The sequence below is a fragment of the Nerophis ophidion genome, linkage group LG27, assembly GCF_033978795.1.
Source record: "Nerophis ophidion isolate RoL-2023_Sa linkage group LG27, RoL_Noph_v1.0, whole genome shotgun sequence".
NCBI classification, from domain to species: Eukaryota; Metazoa; Chordata; class Actinopteri; order Syngnathiformes; family Syngnathidae; genus Nerophis; species Nerophis ophidion.
In genome coordinates this window covers 20,896,608-20,914,107 of record NC_084637.1, presented here as the reverse complement: position 1 = coordinate 20,914,107, position 17,500 = coordinate 20,896,608, and the positions used below count along the sequence as shown (strand labels likewise).

General features: G+C 38.7%; 1 protein-coding gene across 2 annotated transcripts in view; it reads right to left on the bottom strand.

Annotated features, from left to right (window-relative positions):
- prex1 (phosphatidylinositol-3,4,5-trisphosphate-dependent Rac exchange factor 1) overlaps nucleotides 1-17,500 on the bottom strand; it is a 216,356-nt gene that overhangs the window by 164,312 nt on the left and 34,544 nt on the right. For both annotated transcript variants that reach the window (XM_061889796.1, XM_061889798.1), the window contains exons 2-3: nucleotides 8,792-8,857; nucleotides 8,580-8,702 (exon numbers count right to left, since the gene is read on the bottom strand). In XM_061889796.1, coding sequence (XP_061745780.1) covers nucleotides 8,580-8,702; nucleotides 8,792-8,857 — 189 coding nt within the window. The remainder of the gene's footprint in view (nucleotides 1-8,579; nucleotides 8,703-8,791; nucleotides 8,858-17,500) is intronic.

Below are 17,500 nucleotides of genomic sequence, written 5' to 3'. Positions count from 1 at the left end.
ACATGACTGTTGAGGGGTGGACGACGCCCGCATTGAGCAAATATTGACACCGGCGTGATCTGGTGACTTTTTCCCCCTCCAAGAACGACGACGTTCACACATTAGCATGAAACATGAAAAACTGAAATAGCAACCAACTCTTTCAAGTTTGATTGAGTGGCAGCCGCTGTAATGAAACAATATGGGGGGTTCATCAAATGTGTTGACCCCCGGCCTGGAGGTCAAGGGCTGCGGGGGCCGAAGGGTGCCAGACGCCCGGCGACCCCACTGATTGGCTGAGCGACTGTCGCGCTGAGGAAAGGTGCCAAAAGGTCTTGGGCCGCAGAGGGAAGTGTAATGGATATGCGGCAATGAAGAGGAAACCTCCACAGAACAACATATATGCATTCATTTTTCACCACTCCTCAACATCAACAATAAGAGTAACCTGCAGTTTAAAGGCCTACTGAAATGAGATTTTCTTATTTAAACGGGGATAGCAGGTCCATTCTATGTGTCATACTTGATCATTTTGCGATATTGCCATATTTTTGCTAAAAGGATTTAGTAGAGAACATCCACGATAAAGTTCGCAACTTTTGGTAGCTAACAGAAAAGCCCTGCCTTTACCGGAAGTCGCAGACGATGACATCTCCCATTGATGGCTCCTCACATCCTCACATTGTTTTTAATGGGAGCCTCTATTTAATGGGAGCTATTCGGACCGAGAAAACGACAATTTCCCCATTAATTTGAGCGAGGATTAAAGATTTGTGTTTGAGGATTTTGATATATCCTCAAATACTGTATGATATATCCTCAAAGATAAGGGATATGAATCCCTTATCTTTCTATTGTGTTGCTAATGTTTTAGTGAGTTTAATATAACCTGATAGTCGGAAGGGTGTATCCACGGGTGTGTTGACGCCAGTGTCTGATGGAAGTTGACGGCAGCTGTACGGACGGCACAAGCTCAGCTGATCTCCGGTAAGTGGCGACTTTTTACCACAATTTTCTCACCGAAAACTGCTGGTTGACAAGTGGTCGGGATCCATGTTCGCTTGACCGCTCTGATCCATAGTAAAGTTTACCCTCCGGGAATTTTAAACAAGGACTCACCGTGTGTTTGTGTGGCTAAAGGCTAAAGCTTCCCAACTCCATCTTTCTAGTTTGACTTCTCCATTATTAATTGAACAAATTGCAAAAGATTCAGCAACACAGATGTCCAAAATACTGTGTAGTTATGCGGTTAAAGCAGACAACCTTTAGCTGTGTGTGTGCGCAGCGCTAATATTTCCTAACAGTCCGCGACGTTTTCAACAGGACACTTCGCGGGAAATTTAAAATTGCAATTTAGTAAACTAAAAAGGCTGTATTGGCATGTGTTGCAATGTTAATATTTCATCATTGATATATAAACTATCAGACTGTGTGGTCAGTAGTAGTGGGTTTCAGTAGGCCTTTAAACTCCCACTTAAAAATTCACAGACTGTGACAAAGGTACAAATGTTGAGTTTTTGCGAAAAAAACAAAAAGTCTCGGGCCACATGGAGAAAAGTGTTATGGATAATCAGCAATGGAGAAGGAAGCCTCCGCAGAACAACATATATGCTTCCATTTTTCACAACTCAACATCAACAATAAAAGTAACCCACAGTTTAAACTCTCACTCAGAAATTCACAGAAAAGGTACATATTTTAAATTTTAGCGAAAAAAAACAAAAGGTCTGTGGCCGCGGAGTGAAGTGTAATGGATATGTGGCAGTGGAGAGGAAGCCTCCACAGAACAACATACAGTATATGTATCCATTTTTCACTTCTCCTCAACATCAACAATATAAGTAACCCACAGTTTAAACTCCCACTCGGAAGTTCACAAAAAAAGTACAAAGGTTGAGTTTCAGTAGAAAAAAAACCCTTAAAAGTCAAAACAAACTTTGCAGGAGCATCTAAATTATCAAGTTTCATTGTGATACTACAGTTGGAGGCTTGAGTATTGGCCGATGCGATTATTGATCCGACACAATATCAGCAGGAGTCATACCCACTCGTATTATATAGTAGTGTGGAATGTTTGAAAAAGGTTTGATTAAGTGAAACGAATGGAAAACACTAACCTATTCATCATTAACCGTTTGGAAAGGTCTAATGCTGTCTTTAAGTTGTAGTGGTAATCAGTTTTTGCATAATTTGTAAGTTGAATGATGCAGACACGTTTGTTACTGGTTACTTTCTAATACTGCCTTGGAGACTTTGTAAGCGTAATTAATATGCAAATACAATGAATTAATTCTTGTTTATGTTGACAAATGTCACCTCTTATTGCTCCATGATTATTACCTATGTCTAGCTTGTGTGCTATTGTCTGTTTAGCTGTTGTGTAGCTGCTAGCAGCCTAGCATGTCTACCTTTTAAAAAATGACATTGTGTGCTTTTTGGAGGATATTTACATGGACACCCCAAAGTACATGGCAAAGAAGACAGGAGAGAATGGAAAAGTCCACCAACTTGATTAGAATGATCATCATTTGGAGTGTGATCTATTTTAACTGCAATGATCATCATTTGGAGAGCATGTGTAATCACCATGTTCAGTTTTAGAACCTAGCTTACACTAAATGACCATAATCTATTGCTTTTATTGGCTCCAATAGTTAAATATGTTTAGAGCAGGGGTGTCAAAATCATTTGCCCCATGGAGGAAAATCTATGCACACGAGGACCGGACTATTAAAATCATGGCATTAAAACTAAAAAATAAAAATCACTTCAGATTGATTTCTTTGTCTTAACTTTGGCCAAAAATAGAACAAACACATTCTGAAAATATTACAACAAAAAGATAGAAAACAATACCCAGCAGCGGTAAAGGAAAGAAGAAAGTGAATGATTGTTTATAACTGAATAAATTTACATACGCATACAATTATTTTTTATAATTGAATTAAGTACCGTTTATGACAACCTTTTTCCAAAACAGAATATAGAATGTGAGCTATAACAGGATGATGAATTTGTTTTCAAAACGCTTACAAAAAAGTGGGATCCCAAAAATGTATGACTTGATCGGGTTCCTGGGACCCCATTTTGAAAATTCCTAGCGCCAATACTGATGGAGTGTCGGTGCATGCAAAACAGCAGCAGGCGGCTGTGGCCTGCGGGCTGGTTCAAATATCATCCCTGGGGCCGTAGATCATTCAGGGATGACACCCCTGGTTTAGAGTGTAAAAAAAAAACGGTTTACTACCTTCTAAATATATATTTTTTACACTATGAGAGCATGAAATAACACCTACATTGTCACCTTTAATCCAATATAGTCATGTCAGCCGAGGCTGAGCCAATCAGGAGCCGCGATACTGAACAACACACTCTGATTGGTTTGGTCTCATCAGTCTTGATATTTGGACTTCCTTTTGGCCAAAAGTGGGTAGATATAGATGCAATATATAAACACAATAATACACAAAGTGTGTAGCACTGTGGACAATAAACAGCTGACGTGACAGTATTTGTTTGCTGTCATATCACTTACGCTTTGTTTTTCTATGTTTTTCTATTCATAATAATATAATGAGTAAATAAAATAATGAAAAATAAATAAATAAATCAAAATACAATTAATGAACATAAATAAATAAGCAAAAAAACATGTAGAATAAATAAATACACATGTAATTATATAATTAAAAAGATAATTAATTAATTAAAAAATAAGATAAAATAAAAAGAGACAATTAGGTTTAAAGCAGGCGTCCACAATGTGACCTCTGTGTTTCCAAGTCTGACTACAAGACAAAAAGTGTGGAGTCCCGCCTCCTCGCCGCGCCGCAATCAATTCTCCACACCGACCGTGACGTCTGCGGCATATGTGTTTCTTCTGACCAGCCAACAAGTCACCTCGCCACAACATCACAGCATATCATAGTAAGCCACAGACACTCCCTGATATATGTCGTCCCTGTCAGAGGTCAGTGGGGGGCCAATTTAGTGCTGCTAGTCGGCGTGTCTCCCGATGCATGTCTTTAGAAATAAACAAAAGACTGCATTGAACACAGCAATAACAAAATGGAATAAAAATCATCTAGGAGGAGACTGAGGGCAACAAGAAAACGGGTCACTTGGAGAGTTGCCAATCATTTTGATTTTGTAACGATTCCTAATCAATTTAAAAAAATGTATTAAAAAATACAATTAATTGCAATTCCTGTTTATTAACAATTCTTAATCTATTTTAAAAATTACTCCTAAAATCAAATTGATCATGATTTTTATTTGTAATTATTATTAATCGATAAAAAAATCGATTAAAAATTAAATTAGTCGCGATTCTTTTTTGTAACGCTTTGTGTTTGGAAAAAACAATCATTGATTTAAACATTTTTCAAATTAATCGCAATTCTTATTTTTTAACAATTCTTAATCGATTAAAAAAAAATAAAACTGGTTTTAAATTGTTTTTATTTTTTGCGACTCTTTTTTGTAATGATTCTTATATGATTAAAAAAAGAGAAAAAAATTATCTAAAGCAACCTAATTGCGCTCCTATTTGTAACGATTCTTAATGGAATAAAAGTCAACAAAAAAAATGTAATCGTCATGATTCTAGGTAGCACGGTGAAGGAGGGGATAGTGCATCTGCCTCACAATACAAAGGTCCGGAGCAGTCCTGGGTTCAATCCCGGGCTCGGGATCATTATGTGTGGAGTTTGCATGTTCTCCCCGTGACTGCGTGGGTTCCCTCAGGGGACTCCGGCTTCCTCCCACCGCCAAAGACATGCACCTGGGTATAAATTGATCGGCAACACTAAATTGGCCCTAGTGTGTGAATGTGAGTGGTGTCTGTCTATATGTGTTGGCCCTGCGATGAGATGGCGACTTGTCCAGGGTGTACACCGCCTTCCGCCCGATTGTAGCTGAGATACACTCAAGCACCCCCGCAACCCTGAAGAGACAAGCGGTAGAAAGTGGATGGATGGATGGATTCTAATTTGTAACGTTTCTTAATCGATTTTTTATAATTTTTAAATCAATTAAAAAAAGGATTCAAATTAATCACGATTCTTATTTGTAATAATTCTTAGTCGATTAAAAAAAATATAATTAATGGTGATTCTTATTGGTAACAATTCTTAATTGATTCAAAAATGTATTTTTTTGTGATTCTTATTTGTAATGATTCTTAATCAATTAAAAAAATGATTAAAAACATTTTTTAATTATTATTCTATTCATTAAAATATACATCATGTTAGCATTTTAAAAAATGTTTTCATGTACACACCTCCGAGTTATAGAATATTTTAGTACTAGATGCATGTTAGTTAGTATTTTAGCATACTAGATTTTTTTTTTTTTCCAGTTATTTTAACAGGTATACACCTCAGTGGCGTATATTTTGGTGATTCACAAATGCTATCCGTAGGCATGCTATTGTTAACTTGTTAGCAAGCTAGGGGTTTTTTTTGCAAATTTTTGCTCATATTTTTTGTTACTTGACAAAGTAACAAAAAAGAGGGCCAGCGTGCTAACTGTTAGCATTTCAGTTCGGCTTATCCATATAATGTACTGTGTTTGAAGGTGAAAACTAATAAAATTGCCCCCGCAACCTTTGATTTGTCAGTCTGTGGCCCTCAATGGGTTGACTTCTTCTGTTTGTTTGATCTTGTCTTGACTGCCACAGGTGGTGGAAAAGTATATTACAGTGGGGCAAATAATTATTTAGTCAGCCGCCGATTGTGCAAGTTCTCCCACTTAAAATGATGACAGAGGTCTGTAATTTTCATCATAGGTACACTTCAACTATGAGAGACAGAATGTGAAAAAAAATCCAGAAATTCACATTCTTGGAATTTTAAAGAATTTATTTGGAAATTATGGTGGAAAATAAGTATTTGGTCAACCATTCAAAGCTCTCACTGATGGAAGGAGGTTTTGGCTCAAAATCTCACGATACATGGCCCCAATCATTCTTTCCTTAACACGGATCAATCGACCTATCCCCTTAGCAGAAAAACAGCCCCAATGCATGATGTTTCCACCTCCATGCTTCACAGTAGGTATGGTGTTCTTGGTAGGCAACTCGGGTTTCTTCTTCGTCCAAACACGACGAGTTGAGTTTATACCAAAATGGATACATGGATGATACAGCAGAGGATTGGGAGAATGTCAGGTGGTCAGATGAAACCAAAATAGAACTTTTTGGTATAAACTCAACTCGTCGTGTTTGGAGGAAAAATAATACTGAGTTGGATCCCAAGAACACCATATCTACTGTGAAGCGTGAGGATGGAAACATCATGCTTTGGGGCTGTTTTTCTGATAAGGGGGACAGGACGATTGATCCGTGTTAAGGAAAGAATGAATGGGACCATGTATCGTGAGATTTTAAACCAAAACCTCCTTCCAGCAGTGAGAGCTTTGAATGGTTGACCAAATACGTATTTTCCACCATAGTTTACAAATAAAATCTTTAAAATTTTTACAATGTGAATTCCTGATTTTTTTTCCGCATTCTGTCTCTCACAGTTGAAGTGTACCTATGATGAAAATTACAGACCTCTGTCATCATTTTAAGTGGGAGAACTTGCACAATCGGTGGCTGACTAAATACTTTTTTGCCCCACTGTACATACGGACTGCAGCTGAGAAACACTTTTTTTTTTTTGCCGGTCCTTGAGGGGGCGCTCACAGCCCTACAATGGGCCCTGGCCCTATGGTTAAGAACAACTGATATAGAGGACCTTTGACTATGTTCTAACTTGGACTTGGTCAAATGACTGCAGGCTGACACAGCAGCTCTTCTTCAAGTGGGGACACACACCTCTTTGTTTGGCCCCCAGAGGCCACACCAGTTCAAACAGAGGGGAGTGGTGGCACAGTGGGTGGGGGTGGGGTGGGTTTATAATATGTCAAACACTCAAAATATGTTCCAAATGTCCCCCAAAACATATTTCAAAGTGTAATATTGGATGTTAAATGATTGGAGCTTTCAATAAGTCAATAATCCATAACATGTCAATATGTCAACAATCCTTAACAACAATATGTTGATTTGATTTTATTTCATTGTTATCTTTTTCAGCAATGACAGTTTAGAAGAAAAAAACACTAAAATTATTGGGGATCCAAAAGGGTACCACTTATAAAAGTGTTAAAGAAAAAGGTCATACTTTTTTTTTTTTTTACTTTCAAGGCTTAATTATTTCAATCAAATTCAGCTCTATCTGTCAATTATACCTTTTTAGATTTTTTTTCATGTTTTTTTTGCTTTATGGTGCAAACAAAACAGTTTTTTATAGGGCAAACACACAAAATTTTCCCAAAATATTTCAAAATGTAATATTTGATATGACGTCATTGGAACCTTCAATATGTCAATAATTCATGAGAATATTGATTTAATTTCTTTTTTTTTTCAGCAACAACAGTCTTAATTATTTCAATGAACTTTAGATGTATCTGTTGAATATACGTTTTTATAATTTTTTTCATGTATTTTATGCTTTCTTGTCCAATGAAAAGTATTTATAATATGGCTAACACTCAAAATAAGCCATATTTTCCCCCCCAAAATATTTTAAAGTGTAATATTTGATGTAAAGTAATTGGAGCTTTCAATATGTCAATAGTCCATAACAACATTGATTTTATTTCATTGTGATCTTTTTCAGCAATGAGAGTTTGGAAGAATAAAACACTAAAATTATTGGGAATCCAAAAGGGTCCCACTTGTAAAAGTGTTAAAAAAGGCATACTTTTTTTTTTTTTTTACTTTCAATGCTTAATTATTTCAATCAACTTCAGCTCTAGCCGTCAATTTATAAGTTGTTAGTATTTTTTTCATGTTGTTATGCTTTTTGTTCCAAAAAAAAAAACAGTTTTCATAGGGCAAACACAAAATGTGCCAAAACATATTTCAAAGTGTAATATTTGATGTGAAGGCATTGGAGCCTTCAATATGTCATTGATTTTATTTATTTATTTTTCTTCAGCAATGACGGTTTAGAATAAAAAATTGGGAGATCCAAAAGGGTCCCACTTATAAAAGTATTAAAAAAGGTTGTTGTTTTTTTGTTTTGTTTTTTTACCTTTAAAGCTTAATTATTGCAGTTAAATTTAGATGTATCTGTTGAATATACATTTTTATTAATTTTTTTAATGTGTTTTATGCTTTCTTGTCCAAAGAAAAGTGTTTATAATATGGCAAACACTCAAAATATGCAATATTTCCCCCAAAAAATATTTCAAAGTGTAATATTTGATGTGAAGTAATTGGAACCTTGAATATGTCAATGGTTCATAACAACATTGATTTTGATTCATTATTATTTTTGAGCAATCGCAGTTTAAAAACACACAAACATTTTTGGGGACTCCTTCATAAAAGTGTTAAATACATAAAAAACAGTGCCCCTTCTGGTTGCTGCCAAGTGGTGCACCTTTCAAAGGACATACTGTCACTAAGTGATATCATTACCGCAGTATCGCAAGTGACATTTGAGGAATATTTTCCCCCAAAACGCCATCCGCGTACCAGTCTGGGTGTCCCTGTCATTTACTGAAAGGCGTTTGTGTGCGCGTCGCTTGATTGGACTTACAAATTGGAGGAACACGTGACCCAGAGCGTGGTAGGGCTGGGGTTCAGGCTGCAGGACGGCCTCCACGGAGGACAACAGCTCTTTGTGCAGTTCCAGGATGTCCTCGATGTTGGAGAACAACATCTACAAAGGGTGCACAGGAAGAGAAAAGGGAAGGAAGTGAAGTCTCACAGATGGACTAGGGATAAGCAGGTGTTAAATGTCACTCTTGCCTTGACGTGTTCAGGTGAGAGGCACTGCTGGTCATCTGCCGTTTGTCTGATTCTCTGCAAAAACGCCTGAGAAGGACAAAAACAAATATCAAGTGTGTTTATTTGGTGTGTGGCAATGAGCACGGTAGTATTGTAGAAAGACTGAATGCTAGAAACAACAATAACAACAACAATGGAGGACAAGAGGAAATTGTATCCAAGAGGAGACTGAGGGCAGTCGGTAAACAGCTAATGGAGCCATGAGTAGAAGAGAAAAAAAACATTGCAGTCAACAAAAAGGAAAAGAAAAGGATCCAAGAGGAGACTGAGGGCAGAGAGAAAACGGGCCGGTTAAATAGCATGCGTATAATAGAGGGTTAGGGTTAGGCGGTTTCGGGACAAGAGCCGATCGACTCACAAGGCAATTTTGTGCTAACGCTAGCAGTGACGACGATGTGACCCCAGTTTGTGCTAACGCTAGCAGTCACAACAAGGTGGTCCCAGTTTGTGCTAACGCTAGCAGTGACAACGAGGTGGTCCCAGTTTGTGCTAACGCTAGCAGTGACGACGAGGTGACCCAAGAGTGTCCCAAAAAATGCCACAAATATTTGCTTCTTATTTATCTTTATTTTTATTGTTATTAATTTTAATTGCTCCTCTCTGCGGTGCCACCTTACCGTGGTGGAGGAGTTTGCATGTCCCAATGATCCTAGGAGCTATGTTCTCCAAGGGCTATCATGCCCCCTGGTAGGGCCTCCCAAGACAAACAGGTCCGAGGTGAGGGATCAGACAAAGAGCGGCTCGAATACTTCTATGGAATTACAACAAAATGGAATCAGATTTCCCTCGCCCGGACGTGGGTCACCGGGGCCCCCCTCTGGAGCCAGGCCCGGAGTTGGGGCACGATGGCGAGCGCCTGGTGGCCAGGCCTGTCTCCATGGCACAGCCCGAAGAGGCAACGTGGGTCACCCCTTCCATGGGCTCACCACTCATTCGGAGGGGCCATAGAGGTCGGGTGCATTGTGAGCTGGGCGGCAGCCGAAGGCAGGGCACTTGGCGGTCCGATCCTCGGCTACAAAAGCTAGCTCTTGGGACGTGGAACGTTACCTTGCTGGGGGGGAAGGAGCCTGAGCTAGTGCACGAGGTAGAGAAATTCCGGCTGGATATAGCCAGACACACCTCGACACACAGCAAGGGCTCTGGAACCAGTTCTCTCTTCCACACTGGCGTTGTGCGACGAGCTGGGGTAGAAATTCTTGTTTCCCCCGGGCTCAAAGCCTGTACGCTGGAGTTCAACCCAGTGGACGAGAGGGTAGCTTCCCTCCACCTTCGGGTGGGGGGACGGGTCCTGACTGTTGTTTGTGCTTATGCACGAAACAGGAGTTCAGAGTACCCCCCCTTTTTAGAAACACTCGAGGGAGTACTGGAAAGTGCTCCCCCGGGTGATTCCCTTGTCCTAATAGGGGACTTCAACGCTCATGTTGGCAACGACAGTGAAACCTGGAGAGGTGTGATTGGGAAAAATGGCCGCCCGGATATGAACCCGAGTGGTATTTTGTTTTTGGCCTTGTGTGCTCGTCACAGACTGTCCATAACAAACACCATGCTCAAACATAAGGGTGTCCATATGTGCACTTGGCACCAGGACACCCTAGGCCGCAGTTCCATGATCGACTTTGTAGTTGTGTCATCGGATTTGCGGCCTCATGTTTTGGACACTCGGGTGAAGAGAGGGGCGGAGCTTTCTACCGATCAGTGAGTTGTAATATTTTATATATACTATATGTGTACATACATATATATATATATATGTGTGTGTAAATATACATATGTGTGTATATATATATATATATATATAAATATATATATATATATATACATACATATATATATATATATATATATATATATATATATATATACACATACATATATATATATATATATATACGTATACACACACATGTAAATACATGAATATATACATATACACGCACACACACAAACACACATTATAGTGTTCAAGAACCAATTAAGTTTGTAAATCGAGGTTACACAGTAAATGGAAACACTGGATCATATTTTAGGAGACTATGTTTTCTTTGGCGCTAACTCAGCAAAAACAATTTTTTTTTTTCGTCTTAAATTGAATCAATGTGTTGTGCCGCCGACACTTCTATAGTGTTGATGTTTTACTGCATCTAGTCATTCTCATGCTTGGGAAAAAATTACGTTCACCAAATAGAAATTTGACAATGAATGGATTTAGAATGGAATGAATCAACATCTGGATCTGGATGTGAATGGTTGTTTAGTTCCTACTGGTGCTGAGTGCCAGGTGCCAGACTCCCAGGTGTGACGCAGGAGAAGCAGCGACACTAACAAACATTTTTACCAGCAAGACCACAACACGTCTCAGAATTTCGTCCACGTGCAAAAGCGAAAGACAAAAAGGGATGTGAATCTTTTCTTCCCCATTTTGTTGTCTGCCAGCGTTCATCCCACTCTGCACCGTCTGAGGGCCCGCATCTGCAGAGATGTCCGTCGCTGACCCTCCCCCTCCCTTCCTCTTCTTGCTTCCGCTTCCCGCCCCACCGTGATGAATGGCGTTGCCAAGGGCCGGGGTTGCCTTCGCCGCTATTCTCTTTGTGACGGCGAGGAATGGAGGAAGTCAACGGCACACAAAACCACTCTTGTCGTGAGGAGGAAACGGACCTTTAAGTCTGGCTGAAAAGTGTCTTTAAATGGCTCCGCATTGGTTACTAGGGCCCGAGCAGTGGAGCAATCCCCGCAAAAGTACGATTCGATTTGCTGTTTTTTTCTTATATACGTTTGGACACTTTCTGGAGCCCCTAACATACACCAAAAATCACCATGTTTATAAGTTTGGATGCCTTCTGAAAGCCCTAAACATGCACCAAAAGTCCCCATGTTTATATGTTTAGAAGCCTTCTGGAGGCTCCTAAAATACCAAAAGTCCCCTTATTTATACGTTTGGGGGCCTTCTGGAGGCCCCTAACATGCACCAAAAGTCCCCATGTTTATACGTTTGGACACCTGGAGGCCCCTATCATGCACCAAAAGTCTCCATATTAATATGTTTGGACACCTTCTGGAGTCCTCTAACATGCACCAAAAGTCTCCATATTAATATGTTTGGACACCTTCTGGAGGCCCCTAACATGCACCAAAAGTCATCATGTTTATACGTTTCGACAACTTCTGGAGGCCCCTAACATGCACCAAATGTCCCCATGTTTATATTTTTGGATGCCTCCTGGAGGCCCCTAACATGCAGCAAAAGTCCCCATGTTTATATGTTTGGACGCCTTCTGGGGGCCCTTAACATGCACCAAAAGTCCCTATGTTTTTTTTTTATGTTTGGACACCATCTTGAGGCACCAAACATGCAACAAAAGTCCCCATGTTTATACGTTTGGACACCTGGAGGCCCCTAACATGCACCAAAAGTCTCCATATTAATATGTTTGGACACCTTCTGGAGTCCTCTAACATGCACCAAAAGTCTCCATATTTATATGTTTGGACACCTTCTGGAGGCCCCTTACATGCACCAAAAGTCCCCATGTTTATATGTTTGGACATCTTCTGGAGGCCCCTAACATGCACCAAAAGTCCCCATGTTTATATGTTTGAATGCCTCCTGGAGGCCCCTAACATGCCCCAAAAGTCTCCATATTTTTACGTTTGGAGGCCTTCTGGAGGCCCCTAATATGCACCAAAAGTCCCCATATTTATACATTTGGATGCCTTCTGGAGGCCCCTAACATTCACCAAAAGTCCCCATATTTATACATTTGGACACCTTCTGGAGGCCCCTAACATGCACCAAAAGTCTCCATATTTATATGTTTGTACACCTTCTGGAGGCCCCTAACATGCACCAAAAGTCTCCATATTTATATGTTTGGACACCTTCTGGAGGCCCCTAACATGCAACAAAAGCCCCCATGTTTATATGTTTGGACGCCTCGTGGAGGCCCCTAACATGCACCAAAAGTCCCCATGTTTATATGTTTGGAAGCCTCCTGGAGGCCCCTAACATGCACCAAAAGTCTCCATGTTTATACGTTTAGAGGCCTTCTGGAGGCCCCTAATATACCAAAAGTCCCCATATTTATACATTTGGACGCCTTCTGAAGGCCCCTAACATGCACCAAATGTCCCGAAATGTATATGTTTGGATGCCTTCTGGAGGCTCCTAACATACACCAAAAGTCCCCATGTTTATATGTTTGGACGTCTTATGGTGGCCCCTAACAAGCACCAAAAGTCCCCATGTTTACACGATTGGACGCTTTCTGGAGGCCCTTAACATGCACCAAAAGTCTCCATATTTATATGTTTGGACACCTTCTGGGGGCCCCTAACAAACCAAATGTCCCCATGTTTATACAAACCCCGTTTCCATATGAGTTGGGAAATTGTGTTAGATTTGCAAATCATTTTCAACCCATATTCAGTAGAATATGCTAAAAAGACAACATATTTGATGTTCAAACTGATAAACATTTTTTTTTTTTTGCAAATAATCATTAACGTTAGAATTGGATGCCAGGATCATGTGACAAAGCAGGTGGGAAAGATGGTAATAAATACTGAAAAAGTTGAGGAATGCTCATCAAACACTTATTTTGATCATCCCACAGGTGTGCAGGCTAATGGGGAACATGTGGGTGCCATGATTGGGTATAAAAACAGCGACCCAAAAACTGCTCAGTCTTTCACAAGAAAGGATGGAGCGAGGTACACCCCTTTGTCCACAACTGCGTGAGCAAATTGTCAAACAGTTTAAGAACAACGTTTCTCAAAGTGCAATTGCAAGAAATTTAGGGATTTCAACATCTACGGTCCATAATATCATCAAAAGGTTCAGAGAATCTGGAGAAATCACCACGTAAGCGGCATGGCCGGAAACCAACATTGAATGACCGTGACCTTCGGTCCCCCAGACGGCACTGTATCAAAAACTGACATCAATCTCTAAAGGATATCACCACATGGGCTCAGGAACACTTCAGAAAACCACTGTCACTAAATACAGTTTGTTGCTACTGCAAGTTAAACCTCTATTATGCAAAGCAAAAGCCATTTATTAACAACATCCAGAAACGCCACCGGCTTCTCTGGGCCTGAGATCATCTAAGATGGACTGATGCAAAGTGGAAAAGTGTTCTGTGGTCTGACGAGTCCAAATTTCAAATTGTTTTTGGAAATATTCAACATCGTGCCATGCGGACCAGAGAAGAAGCGAATCATCCAGACTGTTATCGACGCAAAGTTCAAAAGCCAGCATCTGTGATGGTATGGGGGTGCATTAGTGCCCAAGGCATGGGTAACTTACACATCTGTGAAGGCACCATTAATGCTGAAAGGTACATACAGGTTTTGGAACAACATATATTGCCATCCAAGCACCGTCTTTTTAATGGACGCCCCTGCTTATTTCAGCAAAACAATGCCAAGCCACATTCAGCAAGTGTTACAACAGCGTGGCTTCATAAAAAAAGAGTGTGGGTACTTTCCTGGCCCGCCTGCAGTCCAGACCTGTCTTCCATCAAAAATGTGTGGCGCACTATGAAGCGTAAAATACGACAGCGGAGACCCCGGACTGTTAAACGATTGAAACTATACATAAAACAAGAATGGTAAAGAATTCCACTTTCCAAGCCTCAACAATTAGTTTCCTCACTTCCCAAACGTTTATTAAGTGTTGTTAAAAGAAAAGTTGATGTAACACAGTGGTGAACATGCCCTTACCCAACTACTTTGGCAAGTGATGCAGCCATGAAATTCTAAGTTAATTATTTGCAAAAAAAAAAAAAAACTTTCTGAGTTTGAATATCAAACATCTTGTCTTTGCAGTGCATTCAATTGAATATGGGTTGAAAATGATTTGCAAATCATTGTATTCCATTTATATTTACATCTAACACAATTTCCAAACTCATATGCAAACAGGGTTTGTACGTTTGGATGCCTTCTGGAGGCCCCTGACATGCACCAAAAGTCTCCATATTTATATGTTTGGACATCTTCTGGAGGCCCCTAACATACCAAAAGTCCCCAAGTTTATATGTTTGGACGCCTTCTGGGGGCCCCAACATGCACCAAAAGTCCCCATGTTTCTACGTTTGGATGCCTTCTGGACGCCTAACATGGTCCAAAAGTCCCATGTCATGACTGGCCCCTTCCGGTCGTGCCTGTGTTGTTTTTGTTATGATTCTCCTATGTTTGCTTGTTAGTTTGCGGTTTCTGCGCTCCTTAGATACGCCTGGTGGCTCCGAGGGTTGATTGTAATCAATTAAAAAAATAACAATTAAAAAAACAGAGCAACACAACGTAATGTAATGACAAAAAGCTGACATTTTGAATGTAATAACTTATATGAATCCACTTTGGGATCCAAATAAGTTGCTAAAAAGCGTGTGCAATCTGTAAAAAAGTGTGTGACATTAATTAGCGTGTAGGTATGTGCCAATTTACGTGAAAAAGTACTTTTAATGTGTGATTAATGTATTTTAATGCCTTTTTTTTATCCTCAGGCTGACAGGCGGCTAGCAGCTAATTTTGTGTCTCCACACACAGTTTATCACTGGAGAAGGACACCATAAACATGTTGCACATCAAGTGAGCGAGCCTGCTAATCGCTAAGCGACCCCAAAAAGGGACAAGCGGTAGAAAATGGATGGATTCATACCTTGAAATAACAGCAATTAATAAGTGCTTAGTAACATTCAAAGAGCGTAGATTGATGTTGTTCCATTTTTGTTTTGTCAACGTTACAAAATTTCAGAAGAACACAAATGTCCACTGCAGAGGACGCATTTTTTTGTAAGGAGCACGTTATAAAAAAGTCACCTTTGCCTAATGAGGGTTACAAACGTGTTACTTTCCAACAGGAGAACGTGGCTATCCTCGCCAAGCAAACCTGCGTGCTTTTGTTAGGAACAATGACGGCAGCTATCACAAGGCCGAGGGTCGCGTTTAGAACCGGACTGAAAGGTTCTTTGTTGCCGCGACAACCCCCACGCACCCCTGTCCTCACATCTGTGCAGCACATTGAGAAGCCAGAGGGTGTCATTTTTGTATATTATAATACAAATACGGAGAAAAAAAAACATTTACAAAATGGAAAAAAAGTGCAAACGAGTGTCTGGAAAACAGAAAAATAAAACAGAAAAATATGATATATAATCTGAAATTTAAAAATTAAAGATAAACATGACTCTTATGACTGGGCTTTTGAAGTTTTTTTGTTTTTTTTAACTGTCATTGTTAAATAAATGATGAATCAAAACCGATAGTGATATTTTTGCATTTTATTTTGTGAAAATATTGCATATTTTGCGTGTTTGCCGTATAAAAAAAGTGTTTGATGAAAAAAGGGCATAAAACATGAAAATAATAAAAACTTGAGATGCAAGAAATGAATATGAAAAAAAAGGGAAAATATATATATATATATATATATATATATTTATATATATATATATATATATATATATATATATGTATGCATATATATATGTGTGTATATATATATTTATATATATATATATATATATACATATATATATGGGTATATATATATATATATAAATATATATGTATATATATATATATATATATATATATATATATATATATATATATACCCATATATATGCATACATATATACACACATATATATATGCATACATATATATATATATATACATATATATACACACATATCTATATATATATATATATACATATATACATATATTTATGCATATATACATATATATGCATGCATATATATACATATATATGCATACATATGCATATACATATATGCACATATACGCATATATACACATACATATGCATAAATATGCACATATATACATATATATGCATATATGTGCATATATATGTATATATATGCATATACACATATATATGCATATATATACATATATGCATATGTATGCATATATATGCATACATGCATACATATGCATATATGTGCCTATATATACATATATGGGCACATATATATACATAGATATATACATATATGTATGTATATGTATGTATGTATGTATGTATATATATATATATATATATATATATGCATGTATATATATATATATATATGTATATATATATATATATATATATATATATACATACACACTGCTCAAAAAAATTAAAGGAACACTTTGAAAACACATCAGATTTCAATGGAGAAAAAAAAAATGTTGGATATCTATACTGATATGGACAGTTTAATGTCTCAGGAACAGAAGGATGCCACATCTTTTGATGGAAATAAACGTTTTCAGCCTACAGAGGGCTCAGTATATGGACACCCCAAAAATCAAAGTGAAAAAATGATGTGGCAGGTTCGTCCATTTTGCATAAATTCAATTTCTGCAACTCAAAATTATTTTCAATATCTTGTGTGGCCCCCAAGTGCTTGTATGCATGCTTGACAATGTCGCGGCATGCTCTTAGTGAGACAACGAATGGTGTCTTGTGGGATGTCCTCCCAGATCCGTCTAAGGGCATCAGTGAGTTCCTGTAAAGTCTGAGGAGCAACCTGGCGGCGTCTGATCACAGAAACATTATGTCCCAGAGGTGTTCTATCGGGTTTAGATCAGGTGATCGTGAGGGTATTTCAATTGTGTCAATTCCTTCATCCTCCAGACACTGTCTGC